The following is a 25,775-nucleotide window of genomic DNA, read 5'->3' as shown; positions in this document are numbered from 1 at the left end:
TTGAATCTAGTTTAGAAATCTAACATTTCTGAAGGACTGAGGATTCTACAAAGCAGCAGCAGAGATCCTCAAGGCATAGCCAGCACGACAGTATCAAGTGGAATTAGACGAAAACTTTCTAGAGCAAGAAATAAAATTAGAAGCAGTAGTCTCCCTGTCCTGGTCTCTTCTAGGCAAAATAAGTAGTGGTAGGTGGTTTCAGTGGGCAGCTGTGGCCTGAAGTGGTGTCACCACTAGGATAGTTCGTGCCCATTCAAAATGACAAGCCCCCACCTGCATTTAGACTGTTGGTCTCTTTGAAGACAGACTGGCCTGCTGAGAAGGGGTAAGCCAAACATGGGCTGAATCCAAAGCTAAGGCTTTCCATTCTAGGATGCTGGTCACTAACTGGGAAGCATTGGGAAAGTTAGCCATTTTCCTGGACTGTGACAGAAGAGACTGCAGGAGGTAATTTGGAAGGCTCTTTCCAACTCTGGAGTTGTGTGTCAAAGACAGCTGAGACATGGGTGCAAACAGGGGAGGAGCTGTTTCAGAGGTGGCTTGACCCCCCTCCTGCCTCAGTGTTGAGACAGGAATTGTTGCTACTGATTTTTAGGTGATGGTGGTGGGGAAGCACAGTTCCCTCAAAACACATGATTTCACAGCTGGCAAGCGATTTGAACATGACTGGCTCACAGTATTGCAGCTTCTTGTCTTGCCTGAAGTTCCTTAAGGTGACCTAGTAGAAAGGCAAAGACATTTATTTAGGGAGAAGACGATTCAGGTCACAGAAGAAAAGGTTGTAACAGCATTGGGTACATGATACAGGGAGATTAGGGGAGTGTGGCTCATCCCCAGGCACAAACCACATCAAAACCTACTCAGGATTGTGCTGGATGATTTTGCAATTGTTTGTTAAAACAACAAACCAATGTGATTTCATAATTCCTACACTTGTTTTTTATTTTACTGTCAGTAACAGTCAAGTCCTGACAGGTCTGTACCAAATCCACAGTCAAGAATATCTTGTAGGCTCACTTTCTACACCTGGATACAACTTAAATTGGGAGAGGGGGCACATCTGCCAATTTTTTTTGCCCCAATTTGAAGGCTGCCTAGGTATGGAAAGACGGAGTAGCAGGCAGTCATGTTGTCCCAAATCTGGGCAATGTTTGGCTCTAAAAGAAAGGCTTAATGTCATTTATGGTGGACGTGACTTTATAGGAAGTCTATACTACCATCACAGGGGAAGTCTGAGGTTTTAAATGACAGTTGACTTTGATCCTCCTGAGTGTGGGCTTCATCTTGGAAGTGATTACTTTTGGGGGGGGGGGCACTTAATGAAGTGGGCTCTTTACCATTTACTGTGGAATACTGGCCCAGAGGCTGCAGTCTTGAGGACTCAGGGATTGCATTAGAGAGAGTAGGCAGGACAGTTGGAGGAGGAGGTTACAGGGTTCAGAGTGGCCCACGCAAGCCCTGCAGGTGACTCAGTCTCCCATCCTAAATCCCCTATGCTCTGTAAACCTGTCTTCATCTCTGTAAAACAGAAAGATCTTAAAAGCGCATCACCACTTCTCCAACTTTCAGAGGTAGCCTGCCCTGGTGGGAAGTTTTTCCGGAGGAAGTGTGGGTGCTCAGCCCTCCCTGGCGCAGGCTGCCAAGAACGCGCGGGGGAGGCGTGGCCGCAGCGGACTTGAGGGAACCCACCCTCCCATCTGTCGTCCTCACCCTGGGAGCTCTCCGTCCCGGGAGATAGCTTTTAAGTCGAGTTTTCAAAAGCACCTCTCGGAGAGGGCGGGAGGCGAGGGCGCGGTGCCATCTTCCTCTGCACCAGCCTAGACTAGGTCGGGGAAGTCGCGGGGACCAGTCCTGCGAGGCAGGAGGACGCGCCGCTCCGCTGTGCGACCCCTTGTGCAACCCGGGAAGGTCGGCCCCGGGGAGGGCGCTCGCGAGCTCCCGCCGCTGCCTGCGGCCACCGGGGACTCGCGCAGCTGGGCAGCGGGAGGGGACAGCCGAGCACAGTGGTCCAGCCGCGTCCCAAAGAAGTTGGGTCCCTCCGGTGCTCCCCGCCCGCGGCCTCGCTCACGGCAGCCGCTTCTCGCTTCCCTGCAGCCGCGCCAGGACCATGTCAGCGGAGACGGCGAGCGGCCCCACGGAGGACCAGGTGGAGATCCTGGAGTACAACTTCAACAAGGTCAACAAGCACCCGGACCCCACCACGCTGTGCCTCATCGCGGCCGAGGCCGGCCTTTCGGAGGAGGAGACCCAGGTGAGTGCCGCACGTGCCCGGGGCCGGACCTGCTAGGGCGGAGGAGTCCCGGTCGCCTCCCGCCTCGCGCCCTCGCCTGATCGCCGGCGGTTTAGAGCCCGGACCCTGTATCGCTGCCACCCCCGCAAGCCCAGCTCCCTGGTTCCCAAGGGCGCCCCGTCTGCCCTCTACCCTCAGCCTGCGGTGGTTGCCCCAGGATCTGCGAAGGCACCATGGTCACCTTTATGTCCCCCGCTTTTCCACTCTCTCTCTCTCACACAGCCAGGGATAAATTCTGTCCTCCCTCTGGGCTGGGAGCCGCGTCGGTCGCCTGCTCTTGTTTCGATTTCCCTGGCAGCTTGGTATCCCCTCCGGGCTGTGGCGGGAGAACTTCAGGAGCATCTATTCTCAAAGGGGATGTCACAGTTGGAAGGGACCTTAGAATTTAGCAACAAATTCAGTCCTCAGATTTGGCAAATGAGGAAACTAAGGCCCAGAGGGAGGGAGTTGTTAGGATGGCAAGGGTCCTTAAGGGTGTTTTCTTCACCACAGCATGCCCCTCTTAGCTGCAAAACTGAAATTGTACCTAGCCAGGCCAATTTGGCTCAGATTTTTTTTTTTTTAATTCCCTGGTTTTAAGGTTTAGAGTCTTTTTCTGGAGTTTTTCAACAATGAAGACATTTGACAACACAGCTGGAGGAGAATTGGCAGCACATACCCCTTAAGTGCTCTGATTTTTTTTAAGAACTCTCTTATTAATCCCCCACATTGCTTAGAGAATGCAGCACTTGCCTATGTGCAATGTTGGAGTCTTTAGCTGACTTTTTTTTTTTAATAAACCCTGTCCAAACTCTGGCTTCTGTTTTTCCTTCCATCATGAAAAGACAATTTGTTATTAGTGATAAACTACTTGGAACTGAACTAGCATTTCTTGTGCGAACCCAAAGCACTTCACACCTCTAATCTCAAAGCTAAAGCAAAGGACATTGTTACTATTCCCATTTTCTAGAGCACCAGGGACTCTGTCCTCTCCTCACCATGCTCATTTGAAGCTTAAAACCTTGTAATCCACACTCCCTAGGATCCTAGAACCAAGACCCTGGACCCAAACCCAAAATAATTTCTGCTAATTAAGCCAGAGGCATTTTGGAAAACCTGCCCATGGATAATCTTCTCCTTCACAGATCAAGTAGAAAGGCAAACATATCTGTTTCTAGGAAATGGAACAGCTGTCTGATTAACCAGAACCAGAACTACACGGGAGGTGATTTATTGTAACCCAAGTCTAACAGCTCATGTTTCTTGGAACACCCTGAGGAGGCAGCCTACTGAAGTTTGAGCATTTTAAACCCCATGCTATATTTAGGAAAGAGGAATGATTATAGAGACAGCTCATCATTTTAAGGCTGTAGGATACTGTAGGGACAGTACCAACAAGGGATGGTAATCCCTTCTCAGTGTCTGATTGTCCCATGGCAAGTTAGCTTTAACCCCTTTACTTGTAAAGCCGAGTAATTATGTTGATATTTGTTGTTCACTGTTTTGTGTCTGTGTATATTGTGTGTGTATGAGAGAGAGAAAAAGAGAAAGTTAGATGGATGCTAGGCATCAAACCCAAGCCCTCAAGCATGTTAAACTTACACTCTATTCTACCACTGAACTACACCCCCAGCCCTGTGTGGATCTTTGGAATGGATAATACATGCCATGTGTTGTTCAAGGAATCCTCTAAGTATTGTTATTTATTTGCCACCATAGCATGAGGGTAGGTACTGTTAGCCTGTTAGGGTCTGTAAACAAGTCAAGATGCATTACCCTCGGACTGCGGCATTAGCCCAATTGTCTAGATAAGAGACTGAGGCTTAGAAAGGTTAACTTGCCCAAGATCACAGTTAGGGGGCAGCCAAGCTAGGACTTGAACCTGGGAAGTTTGGTTTCACATTCCAGACTCTTGACCTCTATAGGATAGAGGAAGGACGGAAACAACGGGGTGGGTAGGAGGAAAGGACTGAAAACTCATATTTCGTTCTGAAAAAAAAAAAAATTCCATGCATTAAACAATGATCACTCCAGGCCATAGTCAACCGTTCCTCGAGAGCTACCTGATATTAGAGAATAAAAACTAAATTGGGGTAGGCACAGAAAGAAAGGCACCTGCTTCTTTCTGTGGTTGAGGTCTGCAGCACAGACACCTACACATCAGATCCACCTGCCCCTCTCAGGCAGCCCTCCCTCCATTCCCTCTCTTCTGCCATCCTCAAATAAACAAATGGTAGACCCAGCCCTGACAGCAGTGGGTGTGGGTGAGTCAGCCTCATAGCAGGGGCCCCTTGGCTTCCTCTTCCTGCCATGGGGCCAACACCTTCTTCCTCCCTGCGGCTACCACAGCTCAGCCTGCCTCTGTCTTCCTGCCTAGACCTGCAGGGAGGCATCTGGAACACAGAGCTTCAAAGAGAAACAGCTTAGCAAGTTTCAGGAAAGAAGACCCCTAGGTTCCTCGGACAGCCTGTCCTTGGTCACTTCTTACTAGACTGGGTCTCATCTTCCCAATCTTTCTGCCCCCCACTCCTGCCATCTTCATCTATACTAGGAGATAGGAATGGTTCTCTAATCTCTTCAAACAACTTATACATTTTTTTAAAAAGTGTCTTCTACAAAAAAGAAAAGCATCTTTTGGAGATATAGTGTCCAATGATGAACTTTCAGGCATTCATGAAATCATTTTTATTTGTAGCAGTTCTTTTGGGGACCTTGGAATAGCTCCATGGGGGCCAAGGCCCGCTGGGCCCACATATAAGCAGGATCTGTATCAACACATCCCTGTCTCTGTTCTTCACCAGTGTGGCTCTTTTCACACAGCAAGGTTCAAAGCCAAAATAATATTCATCACATAGACCCGAATCTTCACCCTACCCTAACACCAGCCACCTCCAGATAGCATCACACTTAATTTTCCTACAACAAATAATACTTTACAACAAGAAAAATAAGCATGAGGTATTCTTATGAGGCAGTTCCTGCAACGACTCACTACTGATGATTTGACAGGGGCAAGAGGAGCCAAAAGGTAGACACATTCTCTGACTGGGGGGTAGGGGTTGTGGACCTCTTGTTTTTTCCTCCAACCCTCCTTACATCAGTTGAGTAATGTACTGACATCCTAACAAGTTTGAGGAAGACACATCTCTCATGATGGCGTGAAAAAACCTAGTCATTACACTTATGAACCAACCACAAAAGAATCTGCAGCTCTCTTTATAGCTGTCCCACTGTAGGACAAAACTCTTTGCTATGGGGGGGTGGGCAGGCAGATATTCAGAGTGACATGAAGGATGCTCTAATTTTTTTAAGTTGTATTAGGGTCCTAGAATGATTTTTCCCTCTTTAGATAGTAACCTAAACATCACCTACATTTAAGTTAGTTGAACCCATTTAGAATGCTTTTTATCATTTTGAAGTCAGTGTTAGAAGGGGCTGGGAAAGCTCTTTCATCAGCCCTTTGGGAGCCTAGGATGATCTAGTGTTCTCTATTTTACGAACACACACACACACACACACACAATTGAAGTGCAGTGTAGTTGGCATTGGTTCTTGGAGAAGTTTCCAGTATTTTTTTTTTTTAATCTCCTCTTGATGTTTTGGGCTTGTTCCCAGAACCCAGTGGTTTTTAGTTGTTGGATGTTTTATCTGTGGAATAAAGACCTCTAAAGGTCTCCCCGTGAAAAGAATGAAATGTTAGTTGCTAGAGAAAAGGATACGAACAATGTTATTTTGCACTAACTCCTCCCATCCCAGTGTCTCATTATCATCTGTTCAATCAGAGTAAATAAATCTCCATCAGAGGGTGAGGGTAATGAGGGCACGCATTTATAAGCAAGCTAGGGATGAATATCTTTCCCAGGGGATGACAGAAACAAACGGAGGGAAGGACAAAGCCAGGTGGAAAATCAGCATAGATTTATATGTCTCTCTCAGCATAGATTTATATGTCTCTTATATGTCTCATAGAACTGAGACATATAAGATTCCACTGTGTTGGGGGGTGGCGCAAGTGAGGGATTTAATGGTTTTTGTTGGATAGCAACTGGTTTGTTAAATTATTATGTATGTATTTGATTTTAAAATATATATATATATTTGGAAAAAAAAGTTGAGCTTTTCTGGCACCTACTCCCATCCCCCAGTGCTAGAACTCAATTGGTTAAACATTTGGATGCCAACTTGCAAATTCGCAAACGTGTTACAGGCTGAAGCAATTTTCGGTAATGCCATCAATATTCTACCTCACTCCATAGTGTAAAGATGTGGGTGGTTCTTTTGAATGGGGCCAGCTCAACCATTTTGTCTTAAATGAGTTCTGATAGAAAGTGAGATTTTCCTCCTCTAGGTTTTAATTAGTCAGTCTTTAAAATGCTGTCATTTATTGGGCTCTGGTCACTGGAAATCCTATTTAATCAGCACTTGAGGCCTCGAAACCCCCACAGGGCTACCTCATTAAGGAAGCTGGTGTCACGCTGTGCTCAGGCCAGAACCCAGAGTTAGCTGAACACACATATGGATTCTAGAAGAAAATGTGCCCAACTTTCACAGAACTTGGGTTGAAGCCACCAAAGTTATGGGAGCTTTCTCTTCTCAAAGATTAGTGATCCCCAGGAGTAAAATATGGCATCCAGAGAGCAACCCCCAAAGAAAGGGCTTCCCTTCCCATCTTGCTGGCCTCTGCTCTGGCTTTAGATTCCTTTTCTCTGCTGCCACCCCCCAGTATAAAGGAGGATAGACAACTGACCTTGACAGCTGTGTGTGGCCGTGAGGTACACCTCTGCTGTACCAATCGGGGCGATGTGGTGTGGCCCTGTGATGTTCATCCAGCCTAGCACTGACACAGAGCCCCAAGCCATCCTCGAGCCTCACACCCTTTCTAGCGCCACAGCCTGTCCTCCAGCACTTGTCCTTACAGGCACTTCTGCTCCTGTGCTTTTCCCACTTTCTTCTGATCTTGAGCTGACACTAAAACTCCCTTTCAGATCTCTAGATCTCTACAGAGATGAGATCTTCCCCAGTATGGCCCTAGAGCCTGGCCCACTGTTCTGAGGTTGAAACTGCATCTGAGCAGCCATCAGGTCATGCTAAGCATGGAGCCACTCTAGATGCTTCCCTCTGCACCGCCTCCATCAGCACATCCCAGGTCTGGTGTCTCAGAGCTGGGCTGTTTCTGTTGTTTCCTTTCTGTCCCCTCATTCCCTTGCCCCTAGAAGGAGTGAGTTTCAGAAAGCTCAGAAGGGAGAGTAGAGACATCCCCCACCACCAAGCTTACTTCATTTATAGAAGAGCTGAGTGATGCTCTATTTTTAGGGACTTTTTTTCAAGTTTTCATAACTAATAGTTACAATATAGCTTTCTGGTGGAAGGGCCCAGTGCTGCAGAGCCCTGGGCCACCTCCCCAAGCAGCTTGCCTGTTTACACTGAGTGACAGGCACTACCATTATTCCCAATGTGTACCAGGACATGTGAGCCGCTGGGAAGCACAGAGGTGGACAGAGCTTGGGGATCCCGACTTCCTTGTCAAGCTAACCTGTTCTGTCTGCTCCCTCTTCAAAGTTTTGTTTGTTTGGGGGGGTTTTGTTTGTTTTGTTTGGGGTTTTTTGTTTGTTTTGTTGGGGGGGGGGGGTTCCTTGGCAGTACTAGGGATGGAACCCAGGGATTCATGCATGCTAGGCAAGGGCTCTACCACTGAGCTATACTCCCAACCCTTTTTACTTTTTATTTGAGATAGGATCTCACTAAATTTGAGGCTGGCCTCAAACTTACAATCCTCCTGCGTCAGCCCTGAGTATCTGGGATTACAGACATGAACCACCACACCCTACCAATTTGTTTTCTTAAATCCCAACTTCTTAAATCCTGATCAACCTGGTCCAGACCCCAGCCCTATTCCCAGCATGCTTCTCCTGAACTCTCACCCACTCCATAGCATAACAAAGACAGCCAGGGACTAGGAGAGTAACATACTGCATTATCACAACACATCAAAATGTTTTAGTCTTCCTATGGTACCAGGTCTAGAAGCATGCCATCGGGGAGATTCCCCAAATTATGGCCACTTCTTTTTTTGGGGCAGTACTGGGGATTGAACTCAGGGGCACTCAATTACTGAGCCACATCCCCAGCCCTATTTTGTATTTTCTTTAGAGACACTGAGTTGCTTAGTGCCTCGCTTTTGCTGAGGCTGGCTTTGAACTCACAATCCTCCTGCCTTGGCCTCCTGAGCTGCTGGGTTGCAGATCTGTGCCACCTCGCCCGGCACATGATCACTATGAGATGTGACTACGTGAGTCATACAGAGCTGGAAGATTCTAATAAACTTAGGTCCTCTCCATCTTCTCTCACTGCTCAGTGGCCCTGGAGCAGGAGAGAGGGGGCTGGCCCACTCCACAGATCCCTGAGTGCTGCCAGGTTGTCTAGTGCTCAGTTACCATTCATTTTATTCATCAAATTCTTACTAATTAGCTGTCAATGAGCAAAGCCCACAGTAGATCAGCCATAGAGATCTATCTGAGCATCAAGCAATGTCTTTAATTCCTTTTATTCATTCAACAAATATTGATTAATCTCTAACTCTTGATGCAATGGTGATGATATGAAAACAGTTTCTGTTTCTAGAAGGATGGATAGATTTTTTAAAAAGTGAATAGTCCAGGAACTGTGGCATACAATCATAATCTCAGTGACTCAGGAAGCCAAGGCAGGAGGATGGCAAGTTCAAAGTCAGCTTCAGCAACTTGTGAGAACCCTGTCTCAAAATAAAAATAAAAAGAGCTGGGGATGTAATTCAATGGTAGAATACTCCACTGGTTCACTCCTGAGTACCAAAAACAAAACAAAAAGAAAAGTGAATGCATAAGCAAATAATTTTTTTAAATATATTAAAAGTTCTAAGAAGGCAACAAGGTACTAAAAGCTATAAGGAGAACCTACTTTTGATAAGAGTGGTCAGGAAGACTTCATCAAGACGGTTCTATTCAAGCTGAAAACTGTGGATCACAGAAAGACCCTCAGATAAAGAATATAGCCCATTCTAAGCATAGGAAATGACTGTGCAAATGTCCTGAGACAGAAAAGTTGGGTGAAATGTGAGAAACGTTTCACCATGAACCCATCCCTTGCTTCCCTCCTTCCCAACTGGGCCACAGAGGCTATGTTTTAGAAAGTAAACAGGCATTTCAGTTTCTCAGTATGTGACAGATAATCTTGCCCACTTCTCTCTTCCAGAAATGGTTTAAACAGCGCCTGGCCCAGTGGCGGCAGTCGGAAGGCCTGCCCTCAGAGTGCAGATCTGTCACAGACTAAGGAGGCCCCGCACCAGCAGCTCCCCTCCGTGAGGTCCGTCTGCTGATTCTCCTCAACTTCACCACGCCGATTCAACTTTTCAGTGTAATGATGTATGTTCCATTGTTAGCTGTCCTGGATTTAACACAGTGTTGTGTTTTTTTTAGCTGTATATAACTAGAAAATAACAACCGGAAGCTAACCTCAACTTCCATATAAAGCAGTGGCTTGGCTGGGAACTCAGTGTGGCTTGGTTTCCCTCTGGGTTGGAATGACAGATGGTGTGAAAGCCATCTAAGTTTGCTTTGGACCCTCACCTCCCAATGACAATTTGCTTTTACCATCCATTTCAAAACAAGCAAGGCCTCTGTTGAAAAGATAACATGATGGAGCAGGGAAGGCATTTCCTTCTGAATCTCCTTACCTAAGTTTTTCTCCTTATGTTTCATTTTGATACATTTTTGGTTGGGTGAGAATACAGAGGTGTATTTGAGTCATTCAGATTTTATAAAACAGTTCCTTGGCATATAGCTGCATTAATTGGGAAAGAACCCCGATGGATTAGAAGAGACGTCAACCAAAATGCAACTCCAGAGATTCAAAAAGTCTTGAATTTACCTTATTTAATGCATTTGTTAAATTTATTTTGCTAAATAAAATGAACTGCTTTTTGTCTCCGAAATGGTATTCTAAATAAAACCTTAACTTTTTGTTGAAAATGCATTGAGTCCTTTACACATTTTTTTAACCTAATAAGAAACATATCAAAGAGAATCAGAACAGTTCTTCCTAGGAACTGAGAGTTGTCATTTTCCAAATCCTTGCTTTTCCAAGTGTGGTCCAAGACCAGTCATTAGCATTAGCAGTGAAGCCTGGTAGTGGGAGACTCCCAGAATCTCAGACCCCAATCCAGACCTATGGAATCAGATTCTACATTCCTACTGAGGTCCCCAAATGGTTTTAATTCATAGGAAACTTTGAGCAGCACTGTTTCAAAGGACACTACCCGTCAGTTTATATCAATTCACATCCATTTGCTAAGGTAGCTCATAAATGTCTTAATGGTCTCTCAGTTAAGATGGTGTCAGATTGCATGGAATAGTAACTTGGTAACAGATGAACCAAATAGACAAAGGTGGGTAATCCTGGGCTATTCAAGTAGTTCCCTAATGCTGTTAAGGATTTAGGGTCCCTCTGTATTCTCAACTTTGCTATCTTTAGCACTTGGCTCCAGAGACAGGAGACAATTCTGGGACTGAATCTGCATTTCAATGGTAGTGGGGGAAAGGAGGTGGGAGGGAGGCAGCTAGAGCAAGTGCTCAAGCCAAAGGCAAATGCCAGCTCAGACTTTCCTTTTAAAAAGGTTTGCACATGGGGCTGAGGCTGTGGCTCAGTGGTAGAGCTCTTGTCTAGCACATGTGAGGTGCTGGGTTCACAGCATAAAAATGGACACAATACCTACATTGGTATTGTGTCCAACTACAACTAAAAATAATTTTAAAAAATATATTAAATAAAGGTATTGTATCCATCTACAACTTGAAAAAATATTTTTAAAAAAGGTTTACGCACACATGCCAGGCAAGGTGGTGTAGGCCTATAATCCCAGCGGCTGAAGAGGCTGAGGCAGGAGGATCACGAGTTCAAAGCCAGCCTCAGCAAAAGAGAGGCACTAAGCAATTCAGACCCTGTCTCTAAATAAAATACAAAAAAAAGGGGGGGGGGGTCACACACACACACACACACACACACACACACACACTGCCCTGAAGTCCCCACTAGCAGCTTTCATCTACATCTCACTGGCCAGAATGGGTCACAAGGCCAACACTAAGTGAATCTGGGAATCTGGGAAAGTGTCCATTTGTGATTGGGCATGGGGTACAGTTGCTAAGAAGGAAAGCCTGGAGGGTGCAGCTGGGTGATAGGGTGCTTGCCTACTGGGTTTAACCCCAGCACTGCAAAAACCAACCAACCAAAAAGAAAAGAAAAAGCAAGAAGGAAAGAGCCAGGCATGTTGGAACACATTTGTAATCCCAGCAATTTGGGAGGCTGAAGCAGGAGGATTGCAAACTTGAGGCAAGGCTGGGCAACTTAACAACACTCTGTCTCAAAATTAAAAAATTGAAAAGGCTGGGATGTGCTCAGTGATTCAAGTGCACCAGCAACCAGCATTTGATCCCTAGTAAAACACACACACACACACACACACACACACACGGAAAGGATGGATATTGGAAAGGCCACTAATAATATCTATCAATGCAGCCAGGAATGATGCTGGTGAACACTTCTGAACTCTTACCTGCAATTCCAGCTCAGTTTTCCAGTTCTTTAAAATAAAGAACCCAAGAGTAAAAACACTAACGACTGTTCTGAATACAACTGTTTACAAGATCCTGTTAAACATCCTTGGCAAGCTTCCTCTCCCCCACCTTAAAACATTTCTTCTGTAAACAAATAGTGAGCCAGGGCTTGAACAGAATAGCCTCATCTTGGCATCCTCCCCTCAACCTAATTAGTGATGGTCTAAGCATCTGCCAGCCACAGGGTTGGATGCTGACTTTTTTTCTGGAAAAAAAGAAGGGTGAAGGCAGGGTTTGTAATATACAGCCTTTATTGTGTTGAGGCATATTCCTTGTAGGGATGAGGCAGAAGTATGTCTATATATTAACGCTTGCTCATAGAGAGCATTTTTAAACTTTTCTAAGCATTCTCACAGATACTGGATACACATTGAGAGGACCGTGGGCCAGTGACCCAGAGCACAGATCTGCTCATACAGTAATGAGAGAGAGAAGCTGAACCAGGTCTAAGACCTAGGGGGGAAGTCTTTCCAGCCCATCTGAGCCATGATTCAAGAACAATCCAGGACAAGAAGAGTTAACCTGTGGGCAGAAGTCTCACTTCCCTTGAGGGAGTATAGAGTCCTTGAGCGCCCTAGTGGGAAGGAAGGAGGATTCAGTGTTCTTTAAGATGTGAATTTGTTCCCAAGACTAATATTCTTGAGTTTGCTTTTTTTAAACCATAAAACAAAGATTGTAACACTTTATTAAAAAAGAGCCTCTTGTAAATAGGTAATAATTACCATTGCTACAAAGTACTAAAGTACATAGGGCAGGCTTATTTTGATCCATAAGCCTTTATGAGAAAACAGAGCTCCAAGTGTTATCCTAGAGTCTCTGCTGGACACCCAGGGTCAGGCCCCTAACTGATAATATCCACCCCAGACTGAGAGAAATTGCCCAAGCTCTCTCTCCTCACCTTGTGTCCTAGCTCCACTACTGCAGACACAGCACAGATCATCCTCAAAGTCCCTCGCTGTGGCCACTCAGGCTATAGAAGCTGGAAAAATGAAATACTCCCTTTTCTACTCACTCTTGAAGTGGTTGTGGTGATGTGACACTGTCTACCCAATGAGACTTAAATTGAAGACTGGGGGTGGGGCTTGAAGGAGCATTTTTGCATTTCTTATTTTATTTTTTGAAATGCTGGGAATTGAACCCAGGGGTCAGGGCATGCTTGGCTGCATTTTTGCATTTCTTTCTTTTTTTTTTTTTTGTCTCTTTTTAGATTTACATGACAATAGAGTATATTTTGACATATCACACATACATAGAGTATAACTTTCCATTCTTGTGGTTGTACTTGATGTGGAGTTACACTGGTGGTGTATTCATATATGAGCGTAGGAAAGTAGGGTCCGATTCATTCTACTGTCTTTCCCATTCCCATCCCCCCTCCCTTCTCTTCATTCCCCTTTGCCTAATCTAATGAACGTCTATGCTTCCTCCCCCACCCTTATTGTGTGTTAGTATCCATATATCAGAAAGAACTTTTGGATTGGCTTATTTCACTTAGCATGATAGTCTCCAGTTCACATTTTTTTTTTGAGATTTTTAATTAAATTTATTTTCTCTGATACATAAAAACTTACATATAGTACATATTAAGAGGGGTACCATAGGATGGTTTGATACATACAGACATTGTGTAATTTTTAACTCATGGTAAAGGTATCTATATTCTCATTTATCATTTCTTCATAGTAAAACTTTCAAAATAATTTATTTTTGAAGTGTAGAATACATTTTTGTTATCTATAGAGTCATACTACTGTTCAATAACACAACAGAACGTCTTGCTCCTATCTCACTGTAACTCACTATCCCTTATCAATCTTTCCCCACTCTTCTTAACCTTACTCTCCACAGCCTCTGGTAACCGCCACTATACCCTTGTGTTGTTCCTGGTGTTAGAAAAAAAGGGTTTTCAGTGTTTCCTTCAATCAGCATGATGTTGGCTATTGTGGGTTTGTAATATATAGCCTTTATTGTGTTGATGCATATTTCTTATAGATATAATATTTCTGGGGTTTTTTAAAAATTTATTTATGTGTTCTAATCAGTTATACATGATAGCAGAATGCTCTTCGATTCATTATACACAAATGGAGCACAATTTTTGACTTCTCTGATTGTACCCAAAGTAGGGTCACACCATTCATGCAATCATACGTGTACCTAGGGTAATGATGCCCATCTCATGTCACCATCTTTCCTACCCCTATGCGCCCCCTTCCCCCTTCCCCTTTGCCCCATCCAAAGTTTTCCACTCATCCCATGCCCCACCTGATTGGATTGGCATCCACTCATCAAAGAAAACATTCAGCCTTTGGTTTTTTGGGATTGGCTTACTTCGCTTAGCATGATAACACCAACTCCATCCATTACCTGCAAATGCCATGATTTAATTCTCTTTTATTGCTGAGTAACACTCGGTTGTGTAATTTTTGCATTTCTTGATAAAAGGTAACACAGCAGGCTGCTATCCTTTTCTCCTGTTTTGACTTGAACTAGTTTCATTTGTTAACTGTAGAAATAATCCAAAAAGGAAACATACAACATAACAAACAAAATTCATAAAAATTACTCAGGATCACACCACCCAGAGGTAACCACTTGTTAATCTTAGTATTATGGACTACCATATTGAAGGGAAGGACTACTTTCTGTGCATAATCAGAGATCAAGGAAAAAAAATACTTGATATTTAGAAGTTAGTTGCAGTTTGAACTATTGCCCTGAGAGAACGAAAAGATTCTCCCTAAGGAAAAAAACTTGGCTTTTTGTTTAGAAAAAGATCTTGATATATTTGGGGGACTGTCCAAAATATAGATCTAGAAGGAGAAGAGGGGAAAAAATTCAGTGACTATGCTCAATTTTTTTAAAAAGTGTAAATTTAGTGTGGAAACTCTGGTAGGAGAATATTTGGGAACTTTTGGCATTTGAACAAGGAAGAGACTGAGGAAAATATAATGTCAGTTGACCCAGAAGAGGACCTTTGAGAGGACAGTGGGCTTGGCTTAGGAACTTTATGCTGTTCCTTTCTCTCCTCTTCTGCTATCTGTACATTTCAGAAACTCCTCCCACTTCACACAATCCTGGTAGAACACTTAATTCCGGTGTCCTAAATGCCCCACCCACACCATGATAGGTGGACACATGACCAGTATTACCAATCACAATTCCAGGCCCTGAAGCAATGTAGAGGCTCCTAATGTAAGTTAAGGCAATCAAAGTGATCGAAAGACCTTTACCAGAATTTTCCCAATTGATCTGGAGATAATTTCCCAATTGATCTTACATGGAAAGTTCTGAGGATGGACTGGTTGCAGGAATCCATTTTTCAGCCACTCTGTAATGGGAAAGGATGGAGCTAGCAGAGATGGGAGTTAGAGTGATAGAGAGAGACAGAGAGAGAGAGAGAGTCCTGCAACTCTGATCATCATTCTCCCCGTGGTCTACCTAAGCCTTACTATCTCTATGAACTTGTGAATTCCCTTCATAGTGTATATCTGTGATGCATCATAAAAGGAGTCCTGACTAATGGCAGGATGAAGAAAGGAAGAGAGTAGTACATGGAAAGACGAGTATCAGCCACTAGGATAATTTAGAACCCAGAAGAAGCAGTTCAACAAATCTTGAAAATAACTGGGCAGAGTAGCAGACTTTTCTTAGTCAAAAGGAAATTGAGAAAAAAAATATTTTTGCATATTAAAGGAAAAGATAAATAGAATATTTGCAGACATCCAAGTTATGTTCTGTTTTGAAGTAGATGCAAATGTGTGGTTAGATAAGCTTTTGTTACCTTCTTGGGCACATTTTGCTACTCACTCTCTCAACCCTTGCCTTCCACATATAAATCTTGTCCCACATATTTTACTGTCATTTAAAAACCTCATACCAACTGTTTGAGATGTGTCCCTACACTCAGTGCCAAAGTGACTACCAATAATGATAATAATAAAAATAATTTGAAGGTACATTCTTTTCCCATGATGAAACTGCTGAAAGGTATCACTCAATAGTCAGGCAAGGACGTAGGACACCTGCCACTGCTTATGTTGGCAAAGCAGGAATATGAAATAATGAGATTTGCGTGTGTGTTCTTTTTATGTAGGTAGGCTGGTGCTGTGCTGTTGTGCCCTTTATACACAAGTATAAGAATGGAAGCCAAGGTTCCTAGAGTCCTTTTCCTACACCTTCACTTTCACCTGCACTATTCCAGTTGTACTATTACAAACCCTCATGAGGAATGTGTTCCTGTTAACAAATATCAATGTGGCTTCTTATAAGAGTTTTCTCCCTAAACTTAGAAAAACATAAGAAATGTTGGTTTGAATCTAAACTTAGGTAACTCATCCAATTACTTAAATACAGTGATGAGCTGACTCAGAGTTTGTATGAATCATCCTGAGAATTCCAGATTAGCAATGCAGAAGGATTTTCTTTCTTCTTCTTCCCACTCCTGTTTTTAAAAGCTTTCTAAATGGGAATTTGGCATCATCTGGGAGTGAAGAATGCAAATTTCTGGAGATGTTAACCCTAAGAATAAGAATCCTCAGGGGCATAAGAACTACCAACCCAAAGCACAGAATATGGTCAGGATACAGAACGTGGGTAGATTTATAAGAATGCACATGTATATTTGCATGGCCATGGGGGACAGCTGAGACAGAGTTTTGTTTGTCCCCTTAGCCCTCTCCCCTTCTTGAGTTTCGTCTGAGAGATGGTGACCCACCTAAAGACTAAGTTTTTTCACTTTTCTTTGTCATTAGGTTTTTAGCCAGCTTCCAAGATGCCCCCAAGGATCTCTGCCTCCTGGTATTCACAGCTTTGCATAGTTCCTTCCTACCCCACACCAGGCTTAGTCTGTGTCTTGATCCATTTTGTGTTGCTGTACAGAATGCCTGAGATGGAGTAATTTATAAAGAAAAGAAGTTTATTTAGGCTCACGTTTCTGGATACTGGAAAGTCCCAGATTGGGCAGCCACATCTAGAGAAGGCTGCTTTACAACCTGGCGGAAGTCAGAAGGGGCAAGCCAGCATGTGCAGAAGTGAAACCTGAGGAGTTGACCTGCTTTATAACTGCCTGCTCACACAGCAACCCACGCAGTCCCACCAGAATTACCCCAGTCCCACAAGAAAGTTATTAATCCCTCTTAACAACCTAATCCCCTCTTAAAGACCCCCACCTCCAACACCACCATAATGGCAGTCCAATTTCAACATGAGTTCCAGAGAGGACAAATAATATTCAAACCATGGCAGTCTGTGTGACTAATAAAATACAGCAGAAATTATTGGGTGTCATTTCTGAGATAAGCTCCCAAAAGACATGAAAGACCTCTTCCTTGCCCAGCCCCACCCTCCCTCCCTCTGATATTATTTGCTCTGGTGGAAGCCATGTTGAGCAACCCTATGGAGAGGCCCACACAGCAAGGAACCGAGGCCTCGTGACAACAGCCAGTGAGGAACTGTTTGCCAACAACCATGTGAGCGAGATTGGAAGTACATCCTCTGGCCTGTGTCAGATAACTTCAGCCCCTTAGCCACCCCCACTTCCCTATGCCGCTCTCAAAATCGTTTGATATAATAAATGTTTGTTGTTTTAATCTGCTAAGCTTTGGGGCAATGTGTTATGCAGCAGGAGATATCCAAAACTAGATGTGGCCAAGAAAAAGATAGGTGGCATTTGTGCACATGCCCCTGAAAAGATTAAGTGTGCTCTCTCCTCTTTCCTTGCCACATCCTGAGCTAGCATGCAACCATTCTAGGTAGTGATGAGCCATCTGAGATCATGTGGATGACGATGATGCCTAAGGACTGTAGGATAATCACAGAGAAAGAGCCTCGGTCTCTGTTATTAGTCAGGAAATACTAGATTTATTGGCACTGACCAACAACCTCCATTCTCAGTGTTTTGAAAGTAATGGTGTTATTTCTCACTTCTACAAATTTGCTGAAGCTCTGGGCAATTTCTAGGATAACTGTCCTGTATATCAATAGTGCTCCCAGAAATTTCAGTCAAAGAGAAAAAGAGAGAGTCTTGCACTGGCAACCAACTACTTCTGTGACACACATTTGCACTCACATTTCATTGGCCAAAGCAAGTTGCATGACCATATCTAACCCCAAGGGGGCAGAGAAGTACAATCCTCCCTTATTTCTGAAGAATGAAGACCTGGAAATACGTTTTTTAGCAGAATTACAATCTACCCAGGAATTCAGCTTCATATTGACCTCAATGCACCAGTCCTGGACTCTTATCTAGGAAATAGCTGGATACAGAAATAAATTTTATCTTAGTTGAGTTACAGTGTTTAGGGGCTTCTTGTTATAGACCCTAGTCTGTATTGTAAGCAATAAAGGCATTTATCTAGCTAAGAATGGGCCTAGGCCCGCCTACCTGCTTAGTGGTCTTAAATTGTTGACAAGGGAAAACAGAGGCACATAAACAGTCTCCACTTGTCCTTTCATGTCCATTCTTCATTCTTTTTCATCCTACCCTGTGGCCAAGGAGGATGCCATTATAGATAGTGTCAGCCAGGATCCCTGGTCCTCTCACTTCTGGTTGGGTTTAGCCAATAAGAAGCACTAGCAGAAGATCATAAGATAAACATAGAGAAATGTCAGCTATTTTTCCCCTGGCTTTGAGCCTATAGAGTTGTGGTTTGACAGTGGCTATGTTCTTCTGCCCAAGGCCACAGTGCAGGCAGGAGGCCGTCTCCACAGCCACAGGCCTCTCCACCTTCCAGTAATGTCTCCTTCCATGACCCATCCTAAGCCTAGAAGTGATAACTATCATTAGCCCCAATGCTCCACTGTCCCTTGTTGGTTTCCCTTAATAAGTACCTTTATTAAAGTATCTCCAGTTACCTCTGCCATATATTTTCTGTTGGTTCGCAGACCAATGCCATAGTTCTCACTCAAATGATAGTGATTGGTCAAAACAATGGAAGAACCTGAGAACTGGGCAGAAATGAATGTCTTTTGGATCAACTGTGTAATAATCGGAGCAAACATGTTTTCACACCTAAATCCCAGAGTGCATGAGAAAGGTCTTTTGCTTTTTTGTCACCATGATGTTAGTGAAAAGCCAAGTGATGTCTGAAATATTTGTGACTTTAGGCCAAATCATTCCAGTAAAAAGCTATCTAACCTACTTATTTCAAAATTAAAGGGTTTTTTCCCCAAATATTTCTATTATTCATTTCAAATATCTATCATTGACTTTCCAACCTAATTCATTAGCTGGGGTTTCACTGAACCAGAAGCCAGGAAGCTCTGAATTAGAATATGGAGTTTGCCACGTTTCTGTTTGAACAAGCTTCAGGGAGGTCTCCAAAACTCTCGTAGGCCACAAGGAGTACACACAGCTCATGGAACTTGATTTCTGTCCTCAAAGATTTCTGAGATGGAAATCCCTCTACGATTAAACAACAGAGCTAGGAAGAAAATGTGGAAAATCAGGTTCTTCATCCATTTATTAAAATATTTACCTATTCTTAACCAAAAAAAAAAAAAAACACAAGAAAAACAAAATAATGTACATTTGTTAGAAAGCAATATTCTATTGAAAGTGTATTACCGGGTTTCTATTTTCCTGTATAACAAAGGTGTGATTCCAGGTTTGGTTGGTTAGCTCGGCCAGAGCTCCAGTCATCTTTTCTGGGATTTTCCTCATCCTCCTCATGGTTACAAGATAACTGCTCCAGTTCCAGGCATCATATCCCAAATGACATCATCCAACCACAGGAAGAAAAAGCCCCGCTTTCTCTTTGGGCATCTATTTTATCAGGAGGAAAGGCCTCTTCCCAGAAGCTCCTAGCTGTCTTCCCCTTCCTTCCCATTTGTCTGGAGTGGGCATAAGGCCCAACTCCATGTTGATAACTGGTAAACACAGCCAGCACAGCTGGGTGTGTTGGCACACGCCTGTAATCCCAGCACTCGGGAGGCTAAAGTAGGAGGATCGCAAATTCAAAACCAGCCTCAGCAATTTAGTGAGGCCCTAAGCAACTTAGCAAGACCCTGCCTCAAAATAAAAATGTGGCTCGGTGGTTGAGTGCCCATGGGTTCAATCCCTGGTTCACCCCCCCCCCCAAAAAAAATAAAAGACAGCCAGCACTTAAAGCAGACTGGCATATAGCAGAAGCTTATTAAATACCTATTGAATGAACAAAGGGTAAATTGGATCACCATGGTTGGCTTAGACCAACTGCAGCCCATTCCTTGTGCCCATTTTTCTAAAAGACATTGTTGCTGAAGACAATTGGCATTTTCTTATCAAGAGACAAGAAAGGAATGACCACTTCTGGGCAGTCAGTCAACAGTATATGCCACATTACACTATTTATTCTTAACGCAGGGAACAAGAGTAGCTCAGTAAAAGAGATAATTATCTCCCAATGGCTATATTGTTTTAAAAAAAAAGTTTGGACACTGGGCACAGTGGCACACACCTGTAATCCCAGCAGCTCAGAAGTCTGACAAGGAGGATCTCAAGTTCAAAGCCAGCCTCAGCAACAGCAAGGCGCTAAGTAACTCAGTGAGAATCTGTCTCTAAATAAAATACAAAATAGGGCTGAGGATGTGGCTCAGTGGTCGAGTGCCCCTGAGTTCAATCCCAGTACCAAAAAATAAAATGCAATTTTAAAAAATTTAAAATAAATAGAAAGTTTGGGTGTTTAAAAAAATTGCTCACAGGAGAAAGAGTCACACTAGTAAACAAGTTACCATGTTCTAAAGAGAAATGAACTCCGCCCCCACCCCCACCAGCTTAGAACTCAGTTCCTTCGGATATTCTGCCTGCCCAAGCCCAAATTTGGTTTGTATCTTTCCCTCCTCGTAATACAACACTTAGCTGCTGGCTTATGCCTCCCTGTCTCTTCCTTCCTCCCTGCAGGAGAGGTTTGCACGTGTTTACCAAACCCTCTTCCTTTTCTTTCTGTGCCCACAGCTACGTTTCCCACCCCACTTTGCAGGTGAGTGAACTGTGTGAGTGAGGGTGGTCATTGGAATGTGGCTAAAGTGATGTGGGCCACTTCCAGGCCTGGCCATAGAAACTACCCAATCGCCTAAATCCCTTCAAATCGGGAGATGAGGGTTGCCTCTGGTGACTGTCCTCCTTGTCATCAAGGAAGGAGAGGAGGAGAGCTGCATCCCACTTTTTAACCTGAATGACGACAAAGAAGAATTGCAGAGAAGTGAAGGGCAAAACTTTCCCTCGATTTTTGTGAGTTTAAAAGGAATGGGGATGTAGCTCAGTGGTAAAAGTGTTACCCAGCATGCTCAAGGCCCTGGGTTAGATCCATAGTAGCTGAACACTCAACAAAATGTTTAAAACTTCTGAAAAAAAAAAAAAGTAATGTCAATCAACAAGGTGCTAAAATGTCTTTGCCATTACCTCAGCACACATTATGTGCAAGCACCACTGCATCTCTACACAGGGTTTCTAAATAGATGTTTGCTGAGATATCAAATAAAAATAACCTGAGGGGGCCGGGGTTGTGCCCCCCCAAAAAAAGACAGCCAGCACTTAAAGTGGTAGAGCGCTTGCCTAGCATGTGTGAGATACTGGGTTTGATCCACAGCACCACATTAAAAATTAAAACATTAAAAAATTAACCAATAAAATAAAGGTATTGTGTCCATCCAAAAAAAAGAAAAAAAAAAATACCTGGGATCTGTCTTTAAAATTGCATGTTCCTAGCTTCTTCTCAGCAAAAGAAACAATCAGTGAGATGAATAGAGAGCCTACAGAATGGGAGCAAATCTTTACTACAAGCACATCAGATAGAGCACTAATCTCTAGGATATATAAAGAACTCAAAAACCTTAACACCAAAAAACAAAACAAAACAAAAAAAAAAACACCAAACAACCCAATCAATAAATGAGCCAAGGAACTGAACAGACACTTCTCAGAAGAGGATATACAATCAATCAACAAACCTATGAGAAAATGTTCAACATCTCTAGCAATTAGAGAAATGCAAATCAAAACTACTCTAAGATTTCATCTCACTCCAGTCAGAATGGCAGCTATTATGAATACAAACAAAAATAAGTGTTGGCGTGGATATGGGGGAAAAGGCACGCTCATACATTGCTGGTGGAACTGCAAATTGGTGCAGCCAATCTGGAAAGCAGTATGGATATTCCTTGGAAAACTTGGGATGGAACCACCATTTGACCCAGCTATCCCACTCCTCAGTTTATACCCAAGGACTTAAAAACAACATACTACAGGGACACAGCCACATCAACATTTATAGCAGCACAATTCACAACAGCTAAACTGTGGAACAACCTAGATGCCCTTCAGTAGATGAATGGATAGGGAAACTTTGGTATATGTACATAATGGAACAATACTCAGCATTAAAAGAGAAGAAAATCATGGCATTTGCAGGTAAATGGATGGAGTTGGAGAATATAATGCTAAGTGAAATAAGCCAATCCCCAAAAACCAAAAGGCCAAAAGTTTTCTTTGATATGAGGATGCTGACTCATAATGGCAATTTGGGGGTGGGGGGCACCGGAGGAATGGAGAAACTTTATATAGGGCAAAGAGGAGGGAGGGGAAGGGAAGGGGCAAGGGGGCAGGGATGATGGTGGAATGAATTAGGTACTTTACCCTAGGTACATGTATGAAGATACGAATGGTGTGAAAATACTTTGTGTACAATCAGTGACTTGAAAAATTGGGCTTTATATGTGTAATAGGAAATGAATTGCATTCTGCCATCATGTGTAACAAATAAGAATTAAAAAAAGAAAAAGTGCATGTTCCTGCACCAGACACAGTAGCGCACATCCACAATCCCAGTGACTAAGGAGACTGAAGCAGGAAGATCTCAAGTTCAAGGCCAGCCTCAGTAACTTAGGCCCTAAGCAACTTAGTGAGAGCCTATCTCAAAATACAAAATTTAAAAGGCTGAGGATATAGCTCAGTGTTAGAGCACTTCTGGATTCAATCCCAGTATTAGAAAAATACAAAACCTTCAATATTTGGGGTTTTTTTCCATTAACAGGAGAATGGATAAACATGACATATTTATACTATGAAATACCTACCACACAGCAATAAGAAAAAAAAGTCATAACAATATAGAAAGACCTCAAAAACATGCCATCCACAAGTTAAAAAAAAAATGCTTTAGGAGTCCATTCATATGAAGTTTAAGAAAAAGGCAAGACAATTCTGTCGTGATATAAGTAAGAGTGGAAACTACTTCTAGACAAGAGGAGAGGTCCAGGAACCTGGACTATAAGAGGATTTTCTGGGAAGATGGAAATGTTCTAAACCTTCCACAGGTGCATATGTGTAATAAATCAGTGAGCAGTACACACAATAAGATTTGTTTATTTTACTTTAATTCTAGGCAGGTGGCTAGACTCACGGCTATCCAAAGACAGACCCACATGCCGGTCCTTCCCCACCCCTCCTTCTCTGGGTTTCCTCCACTCCACAGGCTCCAACAACTTTTGTCTTCTTATTTGCCAGACATTTCCTGTAGCCACCGGTCTCTGCTCAGTCTCCTTTCTAGAGTTTTCTTCCACTGTTGTGGCTGTGAGTGCACCAATACTGATGCTCTGTATCCACCCCCTAACCACCAAAGGTAAGTGACCAAGGGGGCCCAGAGTGGGTCACTACTTAGATCCCCACAGGTTTGGCCCTTCTAGACACCAAAGTTGCTATTGTCACTTCTTTCTTTATGGCTCTTTTAAATCTTCCAAGTTCTATTTCTTTCTTCATTGCCATCTTTTTCACCTCAATGCTCGAGCACTGGGGAATGAATAAAAAAAAAAAGTTAATAAATGTTGATTACTGGATTCAGTTAGGACCACTGTGGTTTTGGACACCACTCCAGATAGGTTTGCCAAACAGAGTGGCTGTGGTGGCCAAGCAACTTAGTGAGCCACTGGCAAAGAAGGGTGTGGAACACCAGAGGCTAAGACTCCTGGAGGCCAAGATTACAGATAGTTAAATAGACGGGATATTACAGTCGGATGATAATTAGCGCAGGCGTGGGTCAATGTTTAGCATGTTTAGCTCCTTGTAACTTAATTCTCTGCTCAAAACTTCACAAACTATAAGTCTAGATTTTTCAGAGCAAGAGTGCCAACACTTTTGGCCAGAATCCAACTTTTGTTCCAGAGTGGAACAAATGCATCTCTGCCCACATTTGAATCACAGCAACCTAATCCCACATGAGAAAGAAAATGGAAAGCATAAAATATAGCTGAACTACTGAGTCACCCATAAAAGTGAGAGTATGGGTGAACTTGTTGAAATTAAGGAGGCCTCCTGACTCGGGAGCTGTCTGTCCCTGAGGGCAGGCAGCTGTCTTTGCTGGACTGCTGTGTGTGGAAAGAAGAGGGAGCCAGAGGCATCACTTCTCAAGTGGATCCAACATGCTGAAAGGTCGCAGTCAGGGCCAGTGGTTCCCAATCATGGCTGCACACTGGAATTACATGGGGAACTTTAAAAACCCCTGCAGCCTTGGGGCTGGGGTTGTGGCACAGTGTGGAGTGCTTGCCTTGCATGTATGGGGCACTGGGTTTGATCCTCAGCACCACATAAAAATAAATAAATAGAATAAAGGTATTGTGTCCATCTAATATATATATTTCCAGAGATTCTGATTTCACTGGTCTAGGGTGTGGCCTGGACCCGGGATTCTTCAAAGCTCCCCTGTGATCTTAAGGTGCAAAGTTGAGAACCACTGTTCTAGATTCTAGAAGTTAGATTCTGCAGGGTACTGAAGGCAACCAAACACTCAAGAAATATTGGTTGTACTGACAATAGTAATTTTAAAATAGAGATATATTTCACACAACATAAATTCACCATTTAAAAGTGTGATTTAGTGGTTTCTCATCTGTTTCTTATATTGCATAATCATCACTACTATCTACTTCCAGAACATTTTCATCACCCTGTTATGGACTGAATATTTTGTCTTCCCAATATTTATATGTTGAAACCCTAACCCTTAGTGTGACAGCATGGAGGTGGTATCTTTGGGAGGTGAGTAGGTCATAAGGGGAGAGCCTCATGCATGCAATTAGTGCCCTTATAAAAAGAGACACAAGGATTCTCTGCTCTACACCATGTGAAGGAATAATGAAGTCCGCCATTTGCAAACCAAGAGGTAGGTCCTCACCAGACACAGGCACTGCTAGCATCTTGGTCTAGGGCTTTCTAAAACAGAGAAACAAGTTTAAATTTATTTATTTAAACCACCAGTCTGTGGTAATTTGTTACATAGCTTAGATTAAAACAACCCCCAAAACAAATCTGTCTCCATTCTCTCTTCCCCTCACCCTCTGACAACCACCAATTTTACTTTCTGTCTTTGTGAATTTGCCTATTCTGGGCATTTCATATAAATGGAATAATACGTTATGTGGTCTCCAGTGAGGCTCAGTATACTTTCAAGGTTCATCCTTGTTTTAGCTGGTATCAATACTTCATTTCTTTGTATGGCTGAAAAGTATTCCAATGTATGATTTGTCACATTGTATCTGTTCATCATTGACGGACATTTGTGTTGTTTCCACTTTGGGGCTGTTCTGAATAAAATGCCTCTGTGAACGCTTGCATACAAATTTTTTTTTAACATAAACTTCAACTCTTGGGTATATATCTAAAATTAACATTGATGGGTCATGTAGTAATTCTATATTTAATTTTCTGAGGAATCACCAAGCTGTTTTGTATGGTGACTACCCCATTTTTTTAAAGAAAAAGAGTTATGTTTTTTATTAAAAATGGAACTATGTAATATAATTCCAAAAAGTCAGATGATGCTAATAAGATATTTTTGTTTCTTTTTGTTAGAAGAAAGGAGTTTTATGAAAATGTCTCA

At 43.1% G+C, this 25,775-nt stretch overlaps 1 protein-coding gene and 1 pseudogene across 5 annotated transcripts in view; one reads left to right on the top strand and one right to left on the bottom strand.

Moving 5' to 3' along the window:
* Hopx (HOP homeobox) overlaps positions 1–10,275 on the top strand; it is a 30,689-nt gene extending 20,414 nt beyond the window's left edge. Inside the window, exons 1-3 of one of the 5 annotated variants that reach the window (XM_046467411.2) lie at positions 1,678–1,826; positions 2,095–2,251; positions 9,500–10,275. In XM_046467411.2, coding sequence (XP_046323367.1) covers positions 2,108–2,251; positions 9,500–9,577 — 222 coding nt within the window. In that variant the 5' untranslated portion in view covers positions 1,678–1,826; positions 2,095–2,107 and the 3' untranslated portion in view covers positions 9,578–10,275. Of the gene's footprint in view, positions 1–1,677; positions 1,909–1,943; positions 2,252–9,499 lie in introns of those variants that run through there. The other 4 variants (XM_046467298.2, XM_046467468.2, XM_046467361.2 and 1 more) reach the window with 4 other exon arrangements.
* On the bottom strand, positions 5,365–5,473 carry LOC124075563 (small nucleolar RNA U13; annotated as a pseudogene).
* Positions 10,276–25,775: the final 15,500 nt, after the last annotated feature.

Source organism: Marmota monax, unplaced genomic scaffold, assembly GCF_021218885.2.
Source record: "Marmota monax isolate L192 unplaced genomic scaffold, Marmota_monax_Labrador192_F-V1.1 WCK01_AAM20220418_F8-fsc00025, whole genome shotgun sequence".
NCBI classification, from domain to species: domain Eukaryota; kingdom Metazoa; phylum Chordata; class Mammalia; order Rodentia; family Sciuridae; genus Marmota; species Marmota monax.
The sequence above is the reverse complement of the archived record's forward strand: the minus strand, read 5'-3'. Positions and strand labels throughout refer to the sequence as shown.